General features: G+C 41.6%; 2 protein-coding genes across 10 annotated transcripts in view; one reads left to right on the forward strand and one right to left on the reverse strand.

Moving 5' to 3' along the window:
- The window catches only part of LOC129770865 (neurogenic protein mastermind), a 319,388-nt gene that overhangs the window by 106,561 nt on the left and 187,993 nt on the right, over positions 1-24,834 (reverse strand). Inside the window, exons 1-2 of one of the 9 annotated variants that reach the window (XM_055774016.1) lie at positions 21,277-21,529; positions 4,035-4,567 (exon numbers count right to left, since the gene is read on the reverse strand). The exons of 6 other annotated variants lie outside the window; for them this stretch is intronic. In XM_055774016.1, coding sequence (XP_055629991.1) covers positions 4,035-4,046 — 12 coding nt within the window. In that variant the 5' untranslated portion in view covers positions 4,047-4,567; positions 21,277-21,529. Of the gene's footprint in view, positions 1-4,034; positions 4,721-21,276; positions 21,530-24,834 lie in introns of those variants that run through there. 2 more of the 9 variants (XM_055774014.1, XM_055774013.1) reach the window with 2 other exon arrangements.
- On the forward strand, positions 2,788-4,034 carry LOC129770868 (soma ferritin-like). The gene is made up of 2 exons (XM_055774018.1): positions 2,788-2,903; positions 2,978-4,034. Exons 1-2 carry the CDS (start codon positions 2,798-2,800, stop codon positions 3,559-3,561), a joined length of 690 nt encoding a protein of 229 aa, XP_055629993.1. The 5' UTR covers positions 2,788-2,797; the 3' UTR covers positions 3,562-4,034.

Raw genomic sequence — 24,834 nt, forward strand, 5'->3', positions numbered from 1 at the left:
TAACCACCGTAGAAACATTTATCGCACCCCAAAACCTTTTTTTTTTATCCCATTTATTTATTTAAGGCTCATTAGTATTTTAGCTGTAACAGAGCCGAATTTTAATCGTGTACATGTCACATGGTTATCATATCTATAATTAGCACATTACACAGTTGCCATTCGCCAGTATTCCTTCTATACCATTACATATGGTACATTCACACAGTAGCCATTTAGCCGTAAGAGTTATTCTTTCTGTTCTTCCATTATCCAGTTGGACCACCGGACAACGGAGAGAGTTGATTGATCATTGTTGAGTTATTTATAGAACAGTAGGCCGATGTGTCTTGCAGAGCAGAGCAGTTGTATGGATGAATCGATCTTATTTCGACCGTGGATCGATCTCCATCGCTGATGATTATTGCGTGGACGTAGCTATTCTGTAACAACACAAAGATGGTCAATGAGGGCCCTGAGTTATGAACTCACGATCGATCGCTTACTAAGCGAACGCGCAACTTATGTGGCTACGGAGATCCCTTCCCCCAAAACCTTCACATGCCAAATTTCGTTTCATTTGCTTGAATTATTCTCGAGTAATGTAGAAATTTTTTGTTTCATTTGTATGACAGCTACCCCCCCCCCCCTCCCCTCCTTAGGGAAGGGGAGGAGCTCATACTATCATGAAAACCTTCCCCGGACCCAAAAACCCCTACATACCACTTTTCATGTCGATCGGTTCAGTAATTTCCGAGTCAATAAGAATTAGACAGACAGACAGAAATCCATTTTTATATACATGGATTATGTTCCGTGTTCTCCAAGTCAAATCATTCTACCCTTTTTTAACGACGACCAAATTGAATTTTTCAAGATCATGGAATACGCAGTTTTATAATGACAGTAGAATGAAATGTATGTTCTAAATTTCAGATCAATCAGTCAACAAGAACGGGGTCAATTTTCTATTAATGTGGGACAACCCTACAAACATTCAAACATACTTAGAAACAGGTCAAGCTGAATGAAATCATTTAAAAAGTAATTAGTTGTTTGGGGACTGCGGCCACCTTGGAATTGGATTTTTCATTATCTGATATGTTTTACTAGTCGAGAACTTTCTTTTGACACCCATATTGATGAGGTTTTGAAAAAAAATATATGGCACTGTTTTGTGGTGGCGGCCATTTTTGATTTGCATTTTTCATAAATAATTGTGTTCTTCTAGTCAAGCCCTATCATTTGATACCCATATTGATGGGGTTCTGAGACAAAATGAAATCCGCCATTTTGTAGTGGCTGCCAACTTGGATATGCATTTTTCATTAAAAAAATGTGTTCTACTAGTGAAGCCCTTTCATTTGATGTTCATATTGATGGGGTTCTGAGAAAATATGTAATCCGCCATTGTGTAGTGGCCGCCATCTTGAATTTACATTTTTTGTAAAAAAAAATGTGTTCTACTTGTCAAGCCCTTTTATTTAATATCCATATTGATGGGGTTCTGATAAAATATGTAATCCGCCATTTTGTAGTGCCCGTCATCTTGGATTTACAATTTCATTAAAAATTATATTCTACTAGTCAAGCCCTTTTATTTGATACCCATATTGATGGGGTTGTGAAAAAAATATATTGGATTTACATTTGTCATAAATAACTGTGCTCCACTAGTCAATCCCTCTCATTTGATATTCATATTGATGGGGTTCTGAGAAAATATGTAAGTGGCCGCCATCTTGAATTTACTATTTTTATAAAAAACTGTGTTCTACTAGTGAAACCCTTCCATTTCATATCCATATTAATAGGGTTCTTTTTGTATTGTTTTTATGTGATTGCAAATAATTTCCTACATTACATTCTCGATCAAAATTTTCTAAGTATTATAGTTTTTGAATTATAATTTATTGTGAAAAGTTAGGAAAAAAAACTTTGGCCCTCTTCAAAACGTAGTCTTTTTTTTGTAGAATTCAAGCGTGAAAAGTTGCTGCAACGACCAATGTCTTTACACCCGCAAAGTTTTACTGCAATCTGGTGCGTCTAATGACCAGTCGAGTTGACATTAAATTCTTCATATGCAACAAATAACCTAAAGTAATTCTATGTCAACTTAGCGGTTTAATTTCGAATTCATCCTTCCTATGTTTTTTTTTCAATATCTTCCAAGCGTTTTATGGATCCATTAATTCTATTATTCCTATCCTTCACTCGTTGTTCGTCTAAAGTTGAAGACGTCACTTTCGTACCATAATTCCATTGACAATGTAGGGAAGAAATAATTACCTGCAAATAGAGAAAAAAGAGAAAAACATTAAGTTAACAACAAATACATTTTACATTTCAATTTATTCTCAATTGTAGATTCAAATAGATGTGTATGAATGAAAAAAAAACAAATAAAATAATGAATAAATTCAACGAAACAGTTGTGCTCCCGGTCTAATCCCGGAATAAAGCAAATCGTGCAAAGTTGCATGCAATTTTGGCATACTTGTACGATATGTGAGAGCGAATCGGTTCCCTATTTCATAATCATCCAACGAAAAGTTGAAGAAGTTGAAGAAGAATTAGCTCACAAACACCCGCGCGCTCTCATCGCTGATGTTAATCACCTCGCGGTAGCCGCCTGTCTCTACAACACACAGTGATTTGAATCAGCTGTGAGCAAATTCGACACCATTTGGCGATAGAGCGAACCGCCCGCCCCCACGCATTTGAAATGATAAGCTTCCTTTTGTGTCCCACTTGATTTAAAACATGCCTGTCCAGTGACCCATATAGTCATTCCGCATTTTGAGCTAACCCAATCGCCATGAAGCTTCTGCTAGCAACACTAATTTTTGGCACTTTTGCTACCGTTTTTGTGCACTCGGCCGCCCACGTTACCCAGGTGGATTTGGCGTGCATTGCTGATGCGCGTAAGTAAAAACAAAGTTCAACAATTGACAGGTATTCTGCAAAAAACATTGTCGGAAATCTTTTTTGATCTCAGGTAGATGCACCTCGCGTTTCTCCGGCTACAAACACGTCGCGAGCAACATAGCGGACATCACGAGTCACCTGCTGGATCAGTCGTTCGACTTCCTGATCCTGTCGATGGCCTTCAAACAACATGACCGAAACCGACCCGGATTCGAGCGGCTGTATCGGAAAATCTCCGACCAGGCATGGTCGGACGCGTTGGACACGATGCAGTACCAGAGCAAACGAGGTTTCCCGGCGACCCTGAGTGGTGGGTACAAGTACGCCACCAGTGATCTGCGTTCCGTGGCGGATCCATCGAACGCCACCGAGCATGGATCACTCCAGCTGGCGATGGAATACGAAAAGTTGGTGACGAGCGTGGCGCACTCGATTCACCGGAAGATGTCCGGGACCCATCAGCAGGCCTACCAATACGATGCGGATGTGGCACACTTTCTGGACGAGAAGCTGATCAGCGGGAGGAGCGATACGGTACGGAAACTGACCGGTCATATCCACATCCTGGAGGGAATCTTGAATGCGGAGTCGGATGAATTTTCGCGAGATATGGGGCTGCAAATGTTCGATCAGTACCTGAAGACGGTCGAGTGATTCATCGCGTTGGGTGCATACGTGATGCTGTTGGACGCCTATCGACCATACTGCCTCACGTACGAATTATCTTCGAAACAAGAATAGAAAATTATCAATACGAATTAGAAGATTATCATCGCGGATTAGACAAGTGGCGTTCAGTGAAGTGTGTAGTATTAGATTCTAATGAGCCAAATGAGGTGACAATCGTACGCAGTAAACATAGCTCCGATAAGCTGTATCTTCGTTCCAAATGCTGTATTTTTGACCAAAAATTGTCCGGCAGACGTTTTTGGAAGAAAATGCGATGAATCAAAAATACTTCTGCAAATAAAATGGCACAGTTCACCAATAAAGCAATCATACAGAATACAAGTAAAGACTCTATTCGCAAACAAGGCATATAAATAGCATACAAATGAGCGCAACAAAAACGAGAAACAGCATACTTCCGAATATAACAATAGCAATAAATAAGATGATATATTTACCCAGACGTTCATTAATAACGGCTCTTCGTGTCTCAGTAGGGGGTGGTGTTCCAATTATTTAGTTGTAAAATGCAACAACAAAAAATAGAGAATAACCTCAACACAATTTCTGGATCATCCCTCTCGTGGCGTTCTTGACGACAATCTTTGCTTTCTTCTTCCACACACACGCACAAATGTTTTTCCAAGGTGGCTTGCTCAAAATTCAATCAGCACACAGAAAAATTGGTCGCCCCCTCGTCGTCGCTCAGCAGAAGCATATTGGCACCACTTTCCGTCCCGCAAACATTCGATCACTTCGTCGCCGACGTCTCCGCCGCAGTCGCATTCCGAATTGACTGTTTATTTTTACTTTCAGTTTTCACTTGCTCGAATTGCATTCGAGTTCACATCTCGCTCACAAACACACACACACAGCCGAACGATTATTCTTTTGCAGTAACGCTTTTTTTGTGTTATTTTCGCGCAACGCTCGGCACCTCCGCCGCCACCGCTAGATTTATTCGCGCGCGGCTTTTTTGCTGCTTTTTTTCCTGGTTTATTTAAACTGTTGCTATCACTCTGTTGGATGGTTTATTTATGAGTTAATCCCTCGCGCCGCTTTCTCTTCACTTGCTGCGCGAGCGCGCGTCATGGCTTTGTTTTGATTTGTGATTACTCACCCACAACAGCGCATAGAGCGTTTGCTAGTCAATAATTAGTCGCTCTTAATTATTATTATTGAACATGATCGTATCTCACGGTGGTGGTTGGGAAATTGGACGATACGCATTCCACCGCAACTCCTCTCGATTGGAAAACGAGAGGCGATGGTGTTTTGTTTGATTGGGCGAATCGGACGATTCACTTTCAAAACTGTCAGTTTCATTGTGAGTAATAGTTTTCATGGTTTGTTTGTCAAATGTTTTGATACGACACTAATCTTGAATCAAATTTTGACTAAAAACTCTGGACTCACGGATGACAAGATTTGATTTGGGTTATGTACTAAAAATTCATATTGTCAAAATCGAACGGGTAATGTATTCTTTTCAAAACAACCATTTTTGACGTAGGACTATGTCTTTCAGTTAAGATGCCCAAACAAAAAACGGTCACTCATTTATGAAATAATGTTAACAGCAATAACTATGTCCATTACGAACGAATGTGGATGATAGCAATATCAATCGAATCGGAAATTCTCTAATGTTTGTTTCATTAACGAAAATTCGAAGCAGTTCCGACAAATTTGTTCTGTCCATTTTTAAGCTTACCTACCATCAAAATTTATATGCCACTGTGAATCAAATGCAGCGTTTGTTCAACGGGCAATAAGAAAGGAGAGAGTAAATATTGCGATTTAAGCTCCGCTGTTTCTCGATAGAAAATAGATACATTTGCCTCAGTTGAGAGGAAATATTTCTATCTACATGTTACAATGTTACATGGCACATTCTTTCATACAATTTATTTTTCAAACTGGAAAACATGAAGCTTTATCTAAATAAAAATTCTGGGTTCTGATTGGTCTGTTGGCACGAACAATCTGTACTATCTCATCGTAAAAAGAACCAATAATGTTGCGATAGTGATGCAATATGTCACGTTTCTTGAGATTCGTCTTTGACCTACACTCTGTCCAACTGGATCTAAGCAAAAGCGAACGACCGCTGAATTACGCTAAAATCGATTTCGCTGCACTTAATGAGTTTTTGAATAGCTACAGTTGGAGTGCCCTTGGCCAGGACGTTAATGGCATGGCGACACGTTTTTGCGAAATCGTTTGTAGCTGGCTCTTAACAAATACTCCACGGAAAAAACCTTTGATATCACCAGCATGGAGCACTCCACTTCTTCGCCTCTTACGGCGCAACAAAAATTCTTGTCAACGCAAACTGCGACGTCGACGAACTGCTGAAACTAAGCATAACTTTCAACTTGCGAGCAATGCATACCGCAGCCTTAACGCCTCTCTTTATAAATCGTACGTGCTTCGTGTGCAGACAAACTTACGTAGGAATCCAAGGAGTTTCTGGAATTTTGTCAATTCGAAGCGTAAAACTACAGACATCCCATCTAAGATGTGTTTGGGTGATTCGGAGTCGTCGTCTGTCCCGGAAACATGTGATTTGTTTTCTAAACATTTTGCTTCAGTGTTTGTCGCTGATGCAGCCACCTCATCTGAAGCCGAGAGGGCTGCTGCTAACGTTCCAGAGTATCCAATAGACTTGCGGTCATTCGTTGTTACTCCCCAGATGGTAGAGAAGTCCGTAAAAAAGTTGAAACGTTCTACAGTTCCTGGCCCAGATGGAATTCCAGCAATAGTTTTCTGTCGCTGTGCTTCAGCTTTGGCGTTACCACTCTCCCGCATATACACAGCTTCGCTGGATCAAGGAGTCTTTCCAGATGTGTGGAAGCACTCATTTGTGTTTCCCGTCTTCAAAAAAGGAGACAAGTGTAACGCGAGCAACTATCGCGGGATAACCAGATGATTGTGAACGATGTTGTCTTCTTCGAAGTTAAGAGCTATATCTCACCAGTACAACATGGTTTTATGCCAGGACGCTCGGTAAGCACCAATCTTCTCGAGTTCTCATCATTCTGTGTCAACCGCCTAGAAGAACGTGCTCAGGTTGATGCTATTTATACCGACATAAAAGCCGCTTTCGACCGAATTGACCACCGCATCCTGCTGAGAAAGCTATCCCGGCTTGGTGCTTCTGATGGATCCATCAACTGGATGAGGTCATATCTTTCTGGAAGAACGCTCCGTGTTAAGCTCCAATATCACATTTCGTCTCCGTTTGCTGTTTGTTCGGGAGTTCCACAAGGCAGTAATCTAGGGCCACTGCTGTTCGCGATATTCTACAATGATGTGTCCCTTATTTTAGCATCCGGCTGTGTGTCGATCTATGCAGACGACTTGAAGATTTATTTGGCTATCAGAACCCTTGAGGATTGCCGTCGACTACAGAGCTTGCTTGACCAGTTCGTCAGTTGGTGCCAATTGAATAAACTTACCATAAGCATCGCCAAGTGTGTGATCATGAGCTTTCACCGAAAAAAACAGCCAATTATATTCAACTACACGATCGACGATTTGATTTTAGAGAGAGTCAGTCAGGTTAACGACTTGGGCGTTGTTCTCGATCATAAGCTAACTTTCGACGCACACCGATCTGCATTGATCACTAAGGCTAATCGTCAGCTTGGATTCATATCGAGAATCTCTAGGGACATCACTGATCCCTATTGCCTAAAATCGCTGTACTGTTCTCTTGTTCGGCCGATTCTCGAGACTGCATCGGTAGTATGGATCCCTTACCAGCATATGTGGAGTATCAGGATTGAGCGGATACAAAAATGTTTTATTCGAAGAGCGCTTAGGCATTTGCCTTGGCGTGATCCCCGGAACCTACCGCCATATGTAGCCAGATGTCGCTTGCTGAATCTGGATGCACTTGAGAGACGAAGGCGTATTCAACAAGCTACTTTCATTGTCAAGCTTCTTTGTGGTGAAATTGATGCGCCTCACCTGCTCGAGATGGTAAACTTTCGTGCTCCCAGCAGAATTCTACGATCCTCGTATTTGCTGCAACCGCTTCCACATCGATCATCGTTTGGACAACATGAGCCGATCTCGGGAATGATCCGTACGTTCTCGTCAGTAGAGCAGTTTTTTTTGTTTTTGGAGAACCATCACTACGCTTCAAAAACAGAATTGTGAAATCCGAAAATGGTGTGTTTTAATGTTTTAGTTTTAAGTTTAAATTCATTAAGACTATGTCAGATGAGTTTTTTATCCAAACAACAATAAACTTCTATAAGACCAGGTGATGATCTTGCTGCTTTGTGTCATTGTAAACAAACAATGCTTCAATTTATATTCTAGTGTGTAGGTATTGGTGACTACCATACACTTCATGATTTTCATATGTGTGTGTGCAAGCGCTGAACGTAAACGACTGTTTTCGTAATTTCAACTGTCAAGTTTCTATAAGACCAGTTACATTTTCCGTTGTTTTAATTGTTTTGATCAATTAAATCAGGCAAATTTCGAATAAAGCCATATTTCAACTACTCCACTGGTGACAATTCGTCAAATTTTGGTAAACAATCCTTACATAAAGAGGGCTTGAAAGGTTATAACTTCTCATCTTACACCATCTCACCTCGGAAGACGTCTGAGTTTTGCCAAAGCTCACAAGAACCGACAGTGAGACATGGTGTTGCGACAACTGGAATTGAACACTGGAAACACGGGCAGTGTGCAAGTGTTCCATTGTTTTCTCGCTGTGCTCTTCGTGTGACAGCTCTCGACTATCACAACGATTGACGTCATCAACAGCAGCATCCGGAACCGCCATCTTGAAGTGTTTCATTGTCGTTTTGTAGAACACACGTTTTGTATTGTCTATCTAATAAATGTAGTTTTTATATTCGTTTACGTCCGCGTTTTATATTGTTCGAATGACTACCACGTCACGGCCAGCCTCACGCAACGCGGCGTAACAGTGGCGACTCGGGTTCGCGGTTTTCGAGTTGGACGTTTTTTTTTTTCTCTCGTAAAGTGATACCGGACCAACAAAATCGCGCCTCCCACGCGCAAGAAAAGGAAGCTGCCCATGCCAATGGAGAGAGATTCGGAGATGCAATCCGTTCCCGTTTCAAACAACATCCCCGCGCACCCGCTGCCGACAGACGCGCTCATCCTCCAGATACTACAGCAGCTTCAACAACAGCAACAAGTCACCAACCAGCTCCTCCACAATCAGCAGCAGGTCCACGAGCAGCAACGTGCATTCATCAGCCAGCAGGAAAATGCCCTCCGAAACATTCAAGTTCAGGTACCAACAAACACAGAAGTGATCCTCGATTCGCTAGCGAGCAACGTGAAGGAATTCCGCTATGACGTTGAAAGCAACATAACCTTTTCATCGTGGTTCTCGCGCTATGAGGATTTGTTCTCGCAAGATGCATCCCGTTTAGATGATCCAGCTAAAGTGCGGTTGTTAATGCGGAAGCTCGGCATAGCGGAGCACGAACGATACAGCAGTTTCATACTACCGAAAACTTCCCAGGAGTTCTCCTTCGCCGATACGGTAGCCAAACTTAGGGGCTTGTTTGGGGCTGCTGAGTCAATTTTCAGCAAACGTTATCGTTGTCTGCAGGTTTCCAAGAAATCGACGGAAGACTTTGTGACATACGCCTGCCGAATAAATAAAAATTGTGTCGAGTTCGAGCTTGGTGCCCTAACGGAAGAGCAGTTTAAGGGCTTAATTTTTGTATGCGGATTGAAGTCGGAAGCAGACGCAGAGATTCGGACGCGACTCTTGTCTCGGATCGAGGAGAAAGATGACGTGACTCTCGAACAACTATCCGCAGAATGCCAACGTCTTATCAATCTACGTCACGACACGGCGTTGATTGAGGAATCTAGCAGGGATGTGCACGCAATCAGGAAGAAGCGGTTCCAGAGACGGCCAAGAATGAAACAGGATAGCTCCAGTTCACAATCATCACCGGGAGAAAGGAAGAAGGAACCACCAAGTCCGTGTTGGTACTGCGGCATGATGCACTACACCCGGGACTGTAAATACAAAACACATCAGTGCTCGGAGTGTAGGCATTACGGACATAAAGAGGGTTATTGCGCGAGTTCTAAGAAGTCCCGACGTAGGCAAACGCATAGAAATATGCGCAACGTTACGGTTGAAACCAAAACCGTTAAGGTGTCTGTGAACAGCGTGCGCGGAAGAAGGAAGTTTGTATCAGTCGAGATCAACAGCGTTCCAGTCCGGTTGCAGTTCGATTCAGCATCGGACATCAGCGTTATTTCGACTGAGACATGGAAGCATCTCGGAGAACCACCTGTCCGCACATCATCAGTGACCGCCAAAACTGCATCAGGCGATCCTCTACAACTATTGTCTGAGTTCGATTGCTCGGTAATGATCAACGGTGTAACGAAAGTTTGCACGGTCTTCGTCGTGGCACAGGATCTCCACATTCTCGGACTAGATCTAGTGGAAACATTCCAGCTGGATACACTGCCGATGAACGTCCTTTGTCGTCAAGTCAGCGATTCCAGATCCTATGCTGATCGCCTCAAGCAGACCTACCCATCCGTTTTCAGCACCAGTTTGGGATATTGCACTAAGGTCACCATCAAACTGGACCTCAAGCCTGGTCAAAACCCGGTTTTCCGTCCGAAGAGACCTGTGGCATACGCCATGTACCAGGCCGTCGACGAGGAGCTTGATCGACTCGAGCGTTTGAAGATTATCGAACCAATCGACTACTCGGAGTGGGCCGCTCCGATCGTTGTCGTTCGCAAAGCCAACGGAAACATACGGATATGCGGCGATTACTCTACAGGACTGAACAATGCACTCCAACCGCATCAATATCCGTTGCCGTTGCCGCAGGACATTTTCATCAAGCTCGCACACTGCAAGATCTTCAGCATTATTGATATGTCGGAATCATACTTGCAGGTCGGAGTCGACGAATCTTCTAGCATGCTTCTTACTATCAACACCCACCGAGGTCTCTACAAGGTAAATCGTCTCGCACCTGGCGTAAAAGCTGCTCCAGGAGCATTCCAGCAACTAGTGGACACCATGTTGACTGGCCTCAAGCACACTTCCGGTTACATCGATGACATCGTGGTTGGTGGTGAAACGGAAGAGGAGCACTGGACGAACCTCAATGCCCTGTTCCAGCGTCTACAGGAATTCGGATTCACCGTTCGAATCGAGAAGTGCTCGTTCGGACGGCAGCAAATCAAATATCTCGGACATCTTCTGGACCAGCACGGCGTTCGACCTGATCCAGCCAAGATCGATGCCATCACACGCATGCCTGCTCCAACCAACGTCTCAGAGGTGAGATCGTTCCTCGGTGCAATCAATTTTTATGGCAAATTTGTCCAAAATATGCGCGCTCTTCGCCATCCATTGGACGAATTGCTGAAAGCAGGTGTCAAATTCGACTGGACATCGCAGTGCCAGGGAGCGTTTGATAAATTCAAAGACATCCTCTCGTCCGATTTGCTACTCACACATTACAATCCGAAACTGGAGATAATAGTTTCGGCTGATGCATCGTCAGTCGGCCTCGGGGCAACTATCAGCCACCGGTTCCCCGATGGCTCGATAAAAATTGTACAGCATGCCTCCAGAGCCTTAGCACCCGCTGAGCGCAACTATAGCCAACCAGATAGAGAAGGCTTGGCTATAATCTTCGCTGTAACAAAATTTCACCGCATGCTCTTCGGTCGAAAATTCCTCCTTCAAACGGATCACGCTCCATTGCTGCGGATATTCGGAAGCAAGAAAGGGATACCAGTATATACCGCCAACCGGCTCCAACGCTGGGCTTTAATCCTACTAATGTATGATTTCACAATGGAGTATGTAGCCACTGATAAGTTTGGCCATGCAGACGTTCTTTCGCGCCTAATAAATAATCACGTGAAGCCTGACGAGGATTACGTCATAGCATCTGTCACCATGGAAGATGACGTCAGGTCAGTAGCGTTCGATCCTTTTAATGTGTTACCTATCAATTTTAGAGAGGTGCAACAAGGCACCCGCACGGATCCGGTGCTCAAGAAGGTCTACCGGTACATCCAAATTGGATGGCCTAAAAAGTTGCCCCGTAACGCCGATCGAGAGCTCCAACGTTTCCACAATCGACACGAGTCTCTGACCACGGTTCAAGGCTGCATTTTATTCGGCGACAGGCTCGTTATTCCATCCCAGCTGCGTAAGCGATGCCTCGACGAGCTCCATCGTGGTCATCCGGGCATACAGCGGATGAAAGCACTCTCCCGCAGTTACGTGTATTGGCCATTGCTCGACAGTGATATTACCGACTGCGTGAAAGCTTGTACACAGTGTGCTTTGGCGGCGAAATCACCGCCAGTAGCTCTACCAGTACCCTGGCCTAAGTCCACGAGTCCATGGCAACGGGTCCACGTTGATTACGCTGGTCCCATCAATGGCGACTACTATTTGCTCGCTGTGGACTCCTATTCGAAATGGCCAGAAGTTGTTCAGACAAGTCGCATAACCAGCGCAGCGACCATCCGCATTCTCCGCAAGATATTTGCTCGTCTAGGGATGCCGGACACATTGGTGTCAGACAATGGCACCCAATTCACCAGCTCTGATTTCGCTCAGTTCTGCACCAGCAATGGTATAGACCACGTGACTACCGCCCCGTTCCACCCACAATCAAATGGTCAGGTGGAACGTTTCGTGGATACGTTTAAGAGAGCGATCAAAAAGGCTCACGAGGGGAGAAGTTCGGTAGAAGAAGCAATCGACATGTTTCTGCTAGCGTATCGAAGTACGCCAAACTGGTCAGCACCAAATGGCTTTTCGCCTTCGGAACTAATGTTCGGTCGGCGCATACGTACGTGCCTCGAATTACTACGTCCTCCTGCAGAACAATCATCATCGCCTCCACCTACCAAACCGAAGCGATCCTTCAACTGTAGTGAACCAGTGTACGTCAAATTGTACTCTAAAAACGCCTGGAATTGGGTACCAGGCACAGTTCTCGAGAAAGTGGGACGAGTAATGTACAACGTTTGGACTGATGGGAGTCGTCTAGTCCGGTCTCACGTTAACCAGATGAGAAGCCGAACATCATCCAGCTCTATCGAAGGTTCCGGTAAACCGCCGTCAGCCAGACATAAAACCTTGCCCGTAAGCATTCTCTTGGACACTTGGGGCACACCAACGACTTCGACTGATATAGCACCTTCGCCATCGCCATCGCTATCACCACCCATGATTCCAATGAGTCCAGTCGTCAGTCCTAGTCAGGAGTCCTCATCATCTTCATCGACGTCTTCCAACTTCGAATCAGCTGCAACTAGTACACCAACGATACAGCTTCCACGGCGCTCTTCTAGGCCTAGAAGACCACCTGAACGGCTTAACCTGTATCGATGATTCTAACGAGGGGAGATGTTGCGACAACTGGAATTGAACACTGGAAACACGGGCAGTGTGCAAGTGTTCCATTGTTTTCTCGCTGTGCTCTTCGTGTGACAGCTCTCGACTATCACAACGATTGACGTCATCAACAGCAGCATCCGGAACCGCCATCTTGAAGTGTTTCATTGTCGTTTTGTAGAACACACGTTTTGTATTGTCTATCTAATAAATGTAGTTTTTATATTCGTTTACGTCCGCGTTTTATATTGTTCGAATGACTACCACGTCACGGCCAGCCTCACGCAACGCGGCGTAACACATGGTATGTTGTGACAAAGAATGTTTCCAAAAGAATACATTTTGCTATATACCGAAAAGTTCTTCAATGTGTAGGTTATCTTCACTGACGAAAAAAAAGTTAAATTTGGATGGTCCTCATGGTTTCAACGGGTACTGGCGTGATTTACGGAAGAAGGAACAGTATTTTTCAACCAGGAATTTTGGTGGAGACTCGGGCATGGTTTGAGCGGGATTCTGTGCAACCGGAAAGCTCAAGATAGTTTCCACATCACACACATGTTCTTGAATTCTCTCTCCTACCGTTTTTGCGTGGATATCGTCACAAAAAAATCACATTCCAGCAAAACAATGCTACTATTCATACCAGCAAGTAAACTAAGCAATGGATTAAGGACCAAAAACTTTTTTGGACTGGCCGGCTCGCTTTCCAGACTTGAATCCTATTGAAAATCTTAGCCGATCGTTTTGAATTTTTCATTGATAATACTTAAGAATTTTGAAGTGATCTTACAGAAACTGGACAGCTGAAATTATCATATTTAAGCACAATAAATGAAGAAACAACTTTTGAATTATGTTAAATATACTTTATTCAAAGCTTTCAACAATGTACGAATGTATCTTGTTGAAATTCTAACTGTTTGTGTTGCAACGAAATATAATCAGGGTGGTCTTATAGAAGTTGGAAAGAGTGTGTAGTGTTTTGGGATCAATCATCTTTGGTAGGCTAACAATCCAGCAAAAACATGCGGATATGGCGGATCGCATTACAGGAATAAAAGAGTTCTATTTTAGTCGAACCAAGGATGTTTAAAGGTGCGTTTCCAAAAATTTCGTAATGACCAGAAACCCAACACAAGAAGAAGTTTTTTTTAATGAGCGTTTGTTGCTCTACACAGCGCCGTTGTTATATACCCGATACAAGTGCTAAACCAATAGTTTCTAAGCATCGTGTATCATTATACATTTTTTGCGAACTCCATGATCAACAGAAAGTGGCAGCTCGCAAATTTTTTTTTTTGGTTCAATCATTTTCATCAGATGCACTTACCCCAACCAATGATGAAAAGCACAATTTTGCATTGTTTAAAACAAGTGCAACTTTACAATTTGTTCAATTATCAATCCAGATTAGTGATGAAACGGATAGTGGTTTGGCCGGATACCGGATACCGGATATTCGGCTCTTTATTAGCAAATACAAAATTGAGAGAAACGGCATGTGACATGGTGCAAATAAAGTGTTCAATGTAAGAATGAAATAAACACATTTTAGAATAAAACAATTTTAACGAATGTTAAATTTTTCGTTTAGAATAAGTATCCAATTTAGCTTTACGTAGCGGCGATATCGTATACCTCTCCTCGTTGCTAATTGAAAAAAACCTATTAAATAGTGTGTCATGTTTTCTACAAGGAATATAGAACAGTTTTGTTCCGATAATGGTTCTATATTATTGCAACTAGACTTTTGTGATTGTGTTGAGATAAATCGAATACTGGCTGAGTAAGAGTAAGAGTTACACGCAATAAGCAATCAATCATTTTCATTGAGATTGAGAACAAACTTAGAACTGTCTTCAGGGATAGTAGTCTGAGAGGTGATAAACATACTTCACTACAAATTGAAATTATTATGATCGGCAACATATTCACAAATTCAAAGACTCAACAACTGTTAGGCTTGGTGGAGAAGTGCGTTGGGCTCTTATATATTCGAGGTAATTTCATATGTTCATGCATCAAAAAAGTATTTGGATAAGGACGAGACTGCACAAAGAACCGAACTTACTTCGTATGAGAACATCTTTAAATGCGGGAGAAGTCGTTTTAACTACTTAGAAGAAGATCAAAATTAACTGATTACAATGAACCCGAGGTTTATGCCAGACCATTTAGATGTTCTCGAAACGCAAACAGACATCTCAAGACGGCGCCAGTGGTTGTGTGGTTAGCGTAACAGCCTCACAATCCGATCGGCCCGGGTTCAATCCCAGCTGGCGTCGTTGGGATTTTCTGAGGCGAAAAATCTCTGGTTACGTCTTCCTTCGGAGGGGAAGTAAAAGAAGTTGGCCCGGCTCATGAGTTGTTGAGTCTGATAGGTAGGAACAGGTGGAGTCGCCTCCCTGATGTCGGTGATTGGCACTGAAGTGGCGGAAATAGGCCGACGAAAAATAAGCGAAGATAAAAAAAAAAATCATCTCATGAACATATCTTGAGACGAATCTTCTGAGAATAACAGCTCATTGCCGTCTTCAACGAAACGAAAGCGATGGAGCTGAATAAAACTTTGATGATATGAGTTGATAATAATTCAATTTCAATAACATCTTGACATGTCAGTAATCATACCTTATTTTTAATCACGTGTGAATGATGTTTAAATGATGTATATGATGTTTAGAATTTTTTTTCCAAATATCCGGCATCCGACCGGATAACAAATATTGGCCGGATAGGCCGGATACCGGATAATTACCAGATATCAGTTTTATCTCTAATCAAGATGCTGAAAAACTAGTGGAAAAAATTGTACCTAAGTCAATATAGTGCTGCTTTCTTTTCACGTATAATAGAGAAAATATCTTTCCTTCTTCGTACACGCTCTCTACTACTCTCTTTCACCACGATTCCCTTTTTACCACTCCCCTTCACCCACGATGCCCTTCTCCCAGATTGTACTCTCTCTGTCACTCTTTCACCCAAAAAAGGTCTTCTCCCACATAAATCTCTCTCTAACACTCTCTTTCTCCCACAATGTTCTCTCTCTACCACTCTCTTTCTCTCACAATGCTTTCATTTTATCGCTTTCTCCCAAGGTGATCTCTCTCTACCACTCTCTTTCTTCCACAATGCTCTCGTTACCGTTTTTTTCTCTCACAACGCTCTCTCAACCACTCTCTTTCTTCCACAATGCTCTCCCTGCTACACTCTTTTTACCACTGTCTTTCACCCACAATGCTCTTCCACATTTTTCTCTCTCCATCACTCTCTTTCACCCACAATGCTCCCACATACTTATCTCTCTACCACTCTCTTTCTCTCACAATGCTCTCTATCTACTGTTCTCACCCAAAGTGATATCTCTCTACCACTCTCTCTCTCCCAAAATTCTCTCGCTACCGTTTTTTTTCTCTCACAATGCTCTCTCTATTACTCTCTTTCTTCCACAATACTATCTCACAGCTCCTCTATCACTCTTTATCTCACAATGCTCTCTATCTACCGATCTCTCCCAATGTGATCTCTCTACCACTCTCTCAATGCTCTCGCTACCTTTTTTTTCTCCCACAAAGCTTTCTCTATCACTCTCTTCCACAATGTTCTCTCTGCTACACTCTTTTTACCACTCTCTTTTTCTCTCTCTATCACTCTCTTTCACCCACAATTCTCTCTCTAGTATCTTCTTTCCGCTGCAATGTTCTCTCTCTGTCACTCTTTTTCTCTCGCAATGCTTTAGTTCTACCGTTTTCTCCCAAAGTGATCTCTCTCTACCACTCTCTTTCTTCCACACTGCTCTCGCTACCGTTTTTTTCTCTCACAATGGTCTCTCTGTCTACCACTCTCTTTCTCCCACAATACTCTCTCTACCGCTCTCTGTATCATTCTCTTTGTCCCGCAATGATCTCTCTCTCTCTATCACTCTGTTTCTCTCACAATTATCTATACAACACTTCTTTTTACCACATATTCCTCTCTCTACCGGTTTCTCCCATAATGCTCGTTGTCTATCAATCTCCTCCACAATGCTCCCTCTTTCTAGAGCACTCTCTTTCTCCCAAAATGCTCTTCTTCCACATTGTTCTTTCTCTATCACTCTCTTTCTCTCACAATGCTATATCTACCAATCTCTTCCTCCCACAATGTGCTTTTTAACACCCTCTTTCATCCAAAATGTTCTGTCTCTGCTACTCTCTTTCACCAAAATGTTCTCTCTACCACTCTCTATCACCCACAATGCTTCTCTCCCACATTGTTTTCTCTCTATCGCACTCTTTCACTCACAATGCTCTCTCTAACAATCTCTTCAACAATGCTCTTTCTATCACTTTCTTTCTCCTACAATGCTCTCTTTTACCGTTCTCTCCCAAAATGCTCTCTTACACTCTCTCCCCATTTATTCCACTCTCTTTTCTCCTGTTCCATTTTCTCTCTCTCCCTGTGCCACTCTCTCCCGCACACAAATCTGTATATAAACGAAAGCCCGCTCGGAAATCTACTTACCAAGGGGCCTGCAAACATATGCAAGCCGGAGGTACTTTTGTACCCGCACATATTTCTACAGACCGGAATGTGTTTCCCTAACACATATTTCAAAACTGATGAGCCAGGAGAAATCAACATTGCAAAAAAAAAAAAGGCAAAGTACGGGTACTTTTGTACCCGCATGCATTTCTGCAGACCGGAATGCGTTTCCCTGCATTGGATGATACACCTCCATCTCCTCAGGTCACTGAGCTTCTACGAATAACATTTGGCAAAGTGTTGATAACAATTTGCTATGTGTAACATCGATTGAACAACATGCGTTCAACCTACATGTCAAAATCAAAACTGAGTGCCTGAAGTTCATCAAATCATGCAAATTTGTGATTCGAGAAGTACGTGCACTTGGGAGATGCAACAACTTCAGAGGGAACTGTAAAACACATTGATCGTTTAACAATTCTTCCGTTCACATATTTTGGAAGTCCGCGAAACATGAATGAAATGAACATGGCATCATGCCATACGTCAGATTTGGGACGAAGAACGTAATCTATTACAATGTATGGATTTGGATTTGTTCGCAATTGAATTCGGAAATTGTTTCATTCAATCACTAGTTAACCACAATTTAATCAATACACTCAAATGATTACTAAGCTAACGGTAGTACAATGTCAACCTTGCAGTAATGGCATAGGTATAAGCCACCCATAGTTTTTATTATTGACGTAGAACTACGTCTTTCAGGAAGGGTGTCAAATCAGAAAACAGGCCACGTTTTTATGAAATAGAGTTAACGTTAATAACTATTTTCACTGTGAACGAATTCTGATGATTTGCAAACCAATCGAATCGAAAATTATCTAAGATTTGTTTGATATGCTGTACATTACAATTCGCTAATCTCTGAATGGTTTAAATCCATGAAAACTGGAAAAACTTCCTTTTTTCCATACATTTGTTCTGCTGATTTGTGTGCTAACTCTACCCGCATTTCGAATGCTTATAACTCGAACATTTCTTAACAGATCGGAAAGATGTTTGCATCAATTGATAGGAAATATTTCAACGCGTCTATCACAATTAACAAAATATAATTTTTCATGAGATGAACAATTGAATAACTGTAAAATGTCAAGCGTTATCTAAACGCCCTAACTGCCAAGTTTTGATCAGCCCGATTTACGGTTTTCCCAACACAGACTTCAAAATCGATGTACCTGTGGAAATCCGCTTTGCAAATATACATTCGAGTCGGGGGTATTTCTGTTCCCCCGAGCTGTGTTTCCCTAACACGGACTTCAAAGTCGATGTGCTTGGGGGAATCCGCTTTGTCAGAACATGTAAGTCGAGGTTTTTCACCCCTGAGCTGTGTTTCCCTAACACGGACTTCTAAATTAATGTGCCTGGGGGAATCCGCTTTGCAAACACATGCAAGTCGGGAGTATTTTTTTGGTGTTGAGTACTTTTGTACTCGCTAATCGTTGTGCACACCGGAATGTTTCCCGAAAACGTACTATCAAACTGAGAAGCCTGGGGAAATCGTCATTTCGGATACTAGAGATAAATGAACATTCGCGGTTCAAGAACTACGTAAACATGAGATGGAAATAATTTCAGAGGCAAATGTAAAATACAATGATCGTCTGATAATTCTTCCGTTCACATATTAAACGTTAAAGGATCAAATTTATTTATAACGGAGAACATAATCTATTACAAAAGTTTCGATGCATTCTAAAATAATATTCGAAGTGGTAAACAAGTGGATTGCATAATGTAATTACGTAGTTCTACGTCGAAAATATGCGGTCGTGTCCTAGATACAACCCCTAACATTTTTTTTTTGGTAAATTTTACATTTGAAAGCTACCATTTTTATAAGATTTCTTTTTCCAAACTCCTTGTAATTTTATTCGGATATATTAATTTAAAAATAAAAAAAAACTAGGGGGAACTACATCTGTGATATAATCGTAAGGTTGACGTAGGACTACCATTGGCTTAGTAATCATTTGTTTGAAGTAGAATGCTGTAAGTTTTTATTTTAAATGCGTGAGTTAATCGTGTATATGTATGTAATTATCATTTACTCAGGAAAGAAAGTTGAAGGGTTGTGTCCCAGACACTACCGCGTAGTTGATGCGTTAGGATATTTGTTACATGTTGTTTTCGAATATGTTTGAAAAAAGTATAGGGGGTGGTATCCAGGATACGATCGCATTAGAGACGTAGTACTACGGAATTATTTTATATAATTCACTTGTTTACTACTTCGAATGTTGGAATCCACCGAAATTTTAGGATTGGCTTTGAGTAGAATGTTCTGGCGGCCCTGAAAAGAGCTAGCTAAAGAAGGTTGTTTCTTGAGTCATTTCTTTTTCCCTCGCGAAAACACAATACACAAGCTGAGAGATAGAGAGAGTGTGTTCTGCAATTCGTTCGCCTCTAGCCTTGAAAAACGCCGATTTGAAAAACTTAACCTAAAATCTCGAGAAAGGCCATTTTGGGAGCCCTCGCCACCGCCACTGACGGCTGGTTAATTATAGAGACTTTACACTTTCTCAGTGCATTCGTATCTAAACTTGAAATATTTTTGTTTATTTAGAATGGTACACAAAATATATCACACGCAAAGAAGGGAAGAAGGCAAAAATTTAGTGTAAACCTTGTTTTGTCGTTTATTTTGCATTATGAGTAGAGCAAACTTTCGAATGAAGTGGTATTATAATCCCACTTCAGAGAGAGTTGAGTATGCTACGATGATTGCAAATTCGACGTGTTTAGAGTAAGTTATATATTATATGTATATCTGTAAGTTAATGGAAATCGTTGTAAAGGTTGAGTGAGTTCGGTCAGGAATGACACTACATTCTCCAACCAGCAATCAATACAATATAATGTGTCGGTGTTCGAGCAAATCATCTTGATCCAGTATTCGGTTCCGGAGTAACTCTCAAAGTGCTTTCATCATCCAAACAGTTAATCCTATTAACAAACTATTTTATGCGGTTCTCCTCTCCCCCCAACAGTAAGCAGCAGCACTGTTGCGAGAGGCAATTGATGATCATGTATCGAGAGCACAGTGCGGAGTCTCGACTGTGTACAAATAATAATGCTCGTGCGCTATGGCTGATGTTTGGGTTAACTCATCATTTTCTCGGTATGGCATGGCAGCAACAATCGGACGACGTGCAATGAGCGTTGAGCGCTAAAATACCAACTCCAACCGGTAGTCACCAATTAATCATCTAGCGTCCCTTCAATCCCACAACCCTGTCCTCGCAGGGATCTTTTTCTATGCTGCAAGTGGGTCAGTTCATCTTTCATGTTGCGCGCATTTGTTTACAGTTTGACCTGACATGATCAATCTGTTAACTCTGTTTGAATTATCTGCTTCTTCTTCGGAACAAAATTCTGATATGTAAATATACAAACTTCACTTGCTTGCCACAGCGAGCTGTGGCTTCTGTGGCCAATGAGAAATAATGGAAAAAAAGTACGCGCGATAAGAGATTATCAGCATTTTTATGCTGTCCGTTCAACGTATGTCTCACAAACAACAGTCGCGACCACAACCTGCCGAAAGTGAAACGACTGAACAGAATGAAGTCCACATGTTCTCCCTTATCAGCGCGCACCACTTCTGTCAACGATCTATGGGAATTTATTGTCAGTCACACAAAATCGTACATCCAATTTTCCAACCTTCACTCAAACGCAAATTCACTACTGATCACTACCGAGAAAAGCTTATCTCGAGCGTGATGACGATCCTCCGTGGCGGGGATCTTCTATACCTTCTATACACACTCAATCCATTTTATACTCTTCTTCACCCGCGAAACACACATTACGACGATGGGATCCAATTTTCATTGAAATCTAACACTTTTCTTCCGCTCCTACACCCTTTGCTCTATCCCTCCCTTTACACGTTCCACATAAAGCACCAGGATAACCCGTCTCAGAATACTGAGAGAACAGGAGGGGATCAGGAAACCGAACCTACACGCGTACTCGTCGAAATCGAACTGATTGCAAAACTTCCTCCATGCAAGCGATTTTCCCAGTTTTCACTCACTCAAAACAGTGTATAGATTCTGAATTTTCCTTTTCCACGTACAGAGCACCCGCTCGCATCTGTGTGTGAGTGGTGTGTGTCTACTGTATCCTCTCTCCGTCAGAAAAGGAAGACTTTTCCGTCCATCCGCCGCCACGTCCATGCGTCCACCACCCCGTTACGGAACAATATGCGACTACACTATCGACGATCCTTTTTGTTGTCTCAATGTGCAATATTGCTCTGTTGCGCTGAGGTGCTCAGTCACTCACTCAGTATCCACTCTTTTCGTTGCCAAACAAAATGCACTCATGCGACGATGGCGACGACGATGGAGGAGAGGTAGGAAGCGGCACTCAGCAAACAAACGAAAGAATCTGATCAGAATGATAACCACCGTTGTCAGCGTTTTCGACTCGTCGTCGTCGTCGTTGGCGGCAGCGGATGTGGAGGTGACTCATGGAGTGGGCGCTCTCTTGCTCTTTCTCACTCATTCTCACTAAATGCGACTGGTGAGTGCAGAGTGTGAATCTGTTGGTTCAATTTGAAGTGAGTGTTTCACATGGAGGGAGAGAGTGCAGCACCGCATAGGTTCAAGGGATAGTGACATTCGAACGAGAGAGAGTGGAGTTGGCGGACCAAGAGGCTTCCCACTATCGTGTGATGGGGTGGTTCTTAGAGCTGCACGTTGAATATATTTTCCTAAATTTTTGATCGATGTTTCGAGTTTGAATAAACTGTCTCATAGAGCAATTCCACGCTGAATGAAGGATCTTTCTGATTCGAGCGCATTCGGTTTAGACGTAAATTTGTATAAGTTTTCAGTATAAGAGATTAACTCTTTTCCACTGGTGATAAAATGATTCTGTCCAGAAAAATGTGTTTGGCAATGGCAAGCCTTATTCATAAAATTGCAGCTTCCTCGATTCCAAGTCTGTATAGGAAACTCATTGGAAACGTTTAAGAAAAATAGGAGATGAAAAGGATAGCTATGAAAATACTTTCAGACAAAACTGAGCAGTAAAAAAAGGTGAGAAAATAAACATGCACCCCTAACTTCAAATAGCAAATAAGGAACTAATTATTTCTCGCGTAACTCGCGTCCTAAATAACAAATGTAAACAAATCGAGTTAATGGATGCACACCGTTAGTTCTCAATCATTGAACGCATTGCGAAAACAACCGTTCAAGTATCTATCCCTTTCATATTTTTATCACCGATACAAAATATGTCCAATGTACAGATTCTAATTTTAAACGCTCAACTGTTACTTCAGACGCCACTTTCCTCTGACGCTCGATACGTCCGAAGTAACAAAGCAATCAAAACAACACGAAGTCGCACTTCGGACATTTTGAGTTTTTGTTATTTTCGGGTGTAGATATCGTTTTTAGTGCAATTCTACGAGTAATAACAATAAAGATCTGCTTTCAGCACGAAGTGCAAGTGTTTGGATCGTAGTTATTTTCTAATTTTCATCGTGCAACGTAATTTGTCCAATGTGCAAAGCGGTCAGTCAAAACGTCCAATGTAACATTTTTCGCTCGGAGGCTTCAATTTCAAACTAAAATCACATTACAACAGTTACGATTGGTTTTTCAAAGTTATTATTGGCTGCTGGTGGTAAAAGTAGTGATAAAGATTGATTCTTTTTGAAACGATTCGCGGAACAATGTTCCGGTCTTTAACTTCGTTCTCTCGAGTTGATGTGAATATTACATAGGACCTTTTCAAAAAGTTACTCGAGATTTGTTCTTTCATGTGTTGTATGTAATAACAATAAGTTGACACGTTTTTTAGAGATGAACCAGCCTTTGGCTGAAAATCTCTTTAATAAAGAAAGAAAAAAAAAAAAAAAAAAAAAAAAAAAGTTGACACGGACACATTGAGATCTTCAAGACGAAGAAACTCAAGGCTTCTAATGATAAATTTCGTTTAAGCATCTTTGTCACGCTTGAGACGTCATGAGTAACGAGTTGCACGCATGTTTCGTAGACTAAACGTAACATAAGAGTATTTGGCGCTCTTGTAAACCAAACATCAAGCGCTAGACAAAGGGTGAGACGTAGTCAAAAAAAAGTCAAAGCAATTATGATAAATCAACTTAATTTCAAACAAAGACATAACTATTTAACGAACCAAGCGGAAAGCACAAAAGTAAAGAAAGTCTATTTTTCCATGGAGAAGTTCCTCCCGAACAATACCCTTTTCAATGCAGAAATTAATACGTTTGAAATCGTATGTTGTTCACATATAAGGTTTGTAGCCCTTGCGGGCTGCTATCCACTTAGTTGGCGGCCTTCTTCCAAAAATGACTTCCAGTTACTTCTATGAAGATGTTGTCTTTCCGCTATTCCAGATAGGTTGACCAAATAGTTCAGGAATAAAAAATAGTTCACGGACGCAAAAAAAAATTAAGACATATTTTTTTAAAATATTTTATTGAGGAGATCGTGATGTTTGGAATTTTGTCACATTCCAGATAAAAGCTTTGTATTACAATGATTATAGTTTTCATGGTTTCATCATTGAGTCATGACATTGAGCTTCCGTCGAACACATATTGTTCATGGGAAAATGATCTTTCCAACCGGTGGGCTACTGTCAGACAAAATATAATCAGTTAGCTTCATGAATCCCTTTCATTCTGGAAATTCCAGTTTTGAATTTTTTTTTTGATTTGCAACTGTGTATCTCATTAATTATAATTCATTCAATCATTGTCCGTTCATGAAACAAAATGTGTTCATTAATCGGAATAAGAAGTTTTTTGAAACTCAGCATACTTTAGTTCTCTGGTTTTTCATGAACGGATTTGAATACAATACAATTATACTGTTGTGTTTTTTAGACCAGTCTTTTATTTTTCTATATACTCCAACGCAGTACCGTAACATTTCTTCCACAGAGTCAAGAAATCTAGCCTTCTGTATTTCACCTGGATCAACTAGACTTTTGAGAACACTTCAAAAATACTAATGAAATCATCAAAATCAACAGTAACTCTAGTTAAAGATATCGTATTGCATCGAAATCCGGACTCTTAAGCATCGTAAGTGTGATACCTTCAACTATTAAAAAATTTTGACATATCATAGCATGAAAATTACCGTTCCCATTGAATAAATAATGAATAATGAACGAATAATGAATTTACTTTACTTTGATCGGTCCGAATTTAAAATCATCTCCTTAATGTGCTTTTTTCTCCGAGCATGGGTTTGAGAAACACATTTTTTTTATTGTTGCCATTTTTTCATTAAACCAACATGCAAAAGATGTTATGATTTCGA

This window comes from Toxorhynchites rutilus, chromosome 2, assembly GCF_029784135.1.
Source record: "Toxorhynchites rutilus septentrionalis strain SRP chromosome 2, ASM2978413v1, whole genome shotgun sequence".
Lineage (NCBI taxonomy): Eukaryota > Metazoa > Arthropoda > Insecta > Diptera > Culicidae > Toxorhynchites > Toxorhynchites rutilus.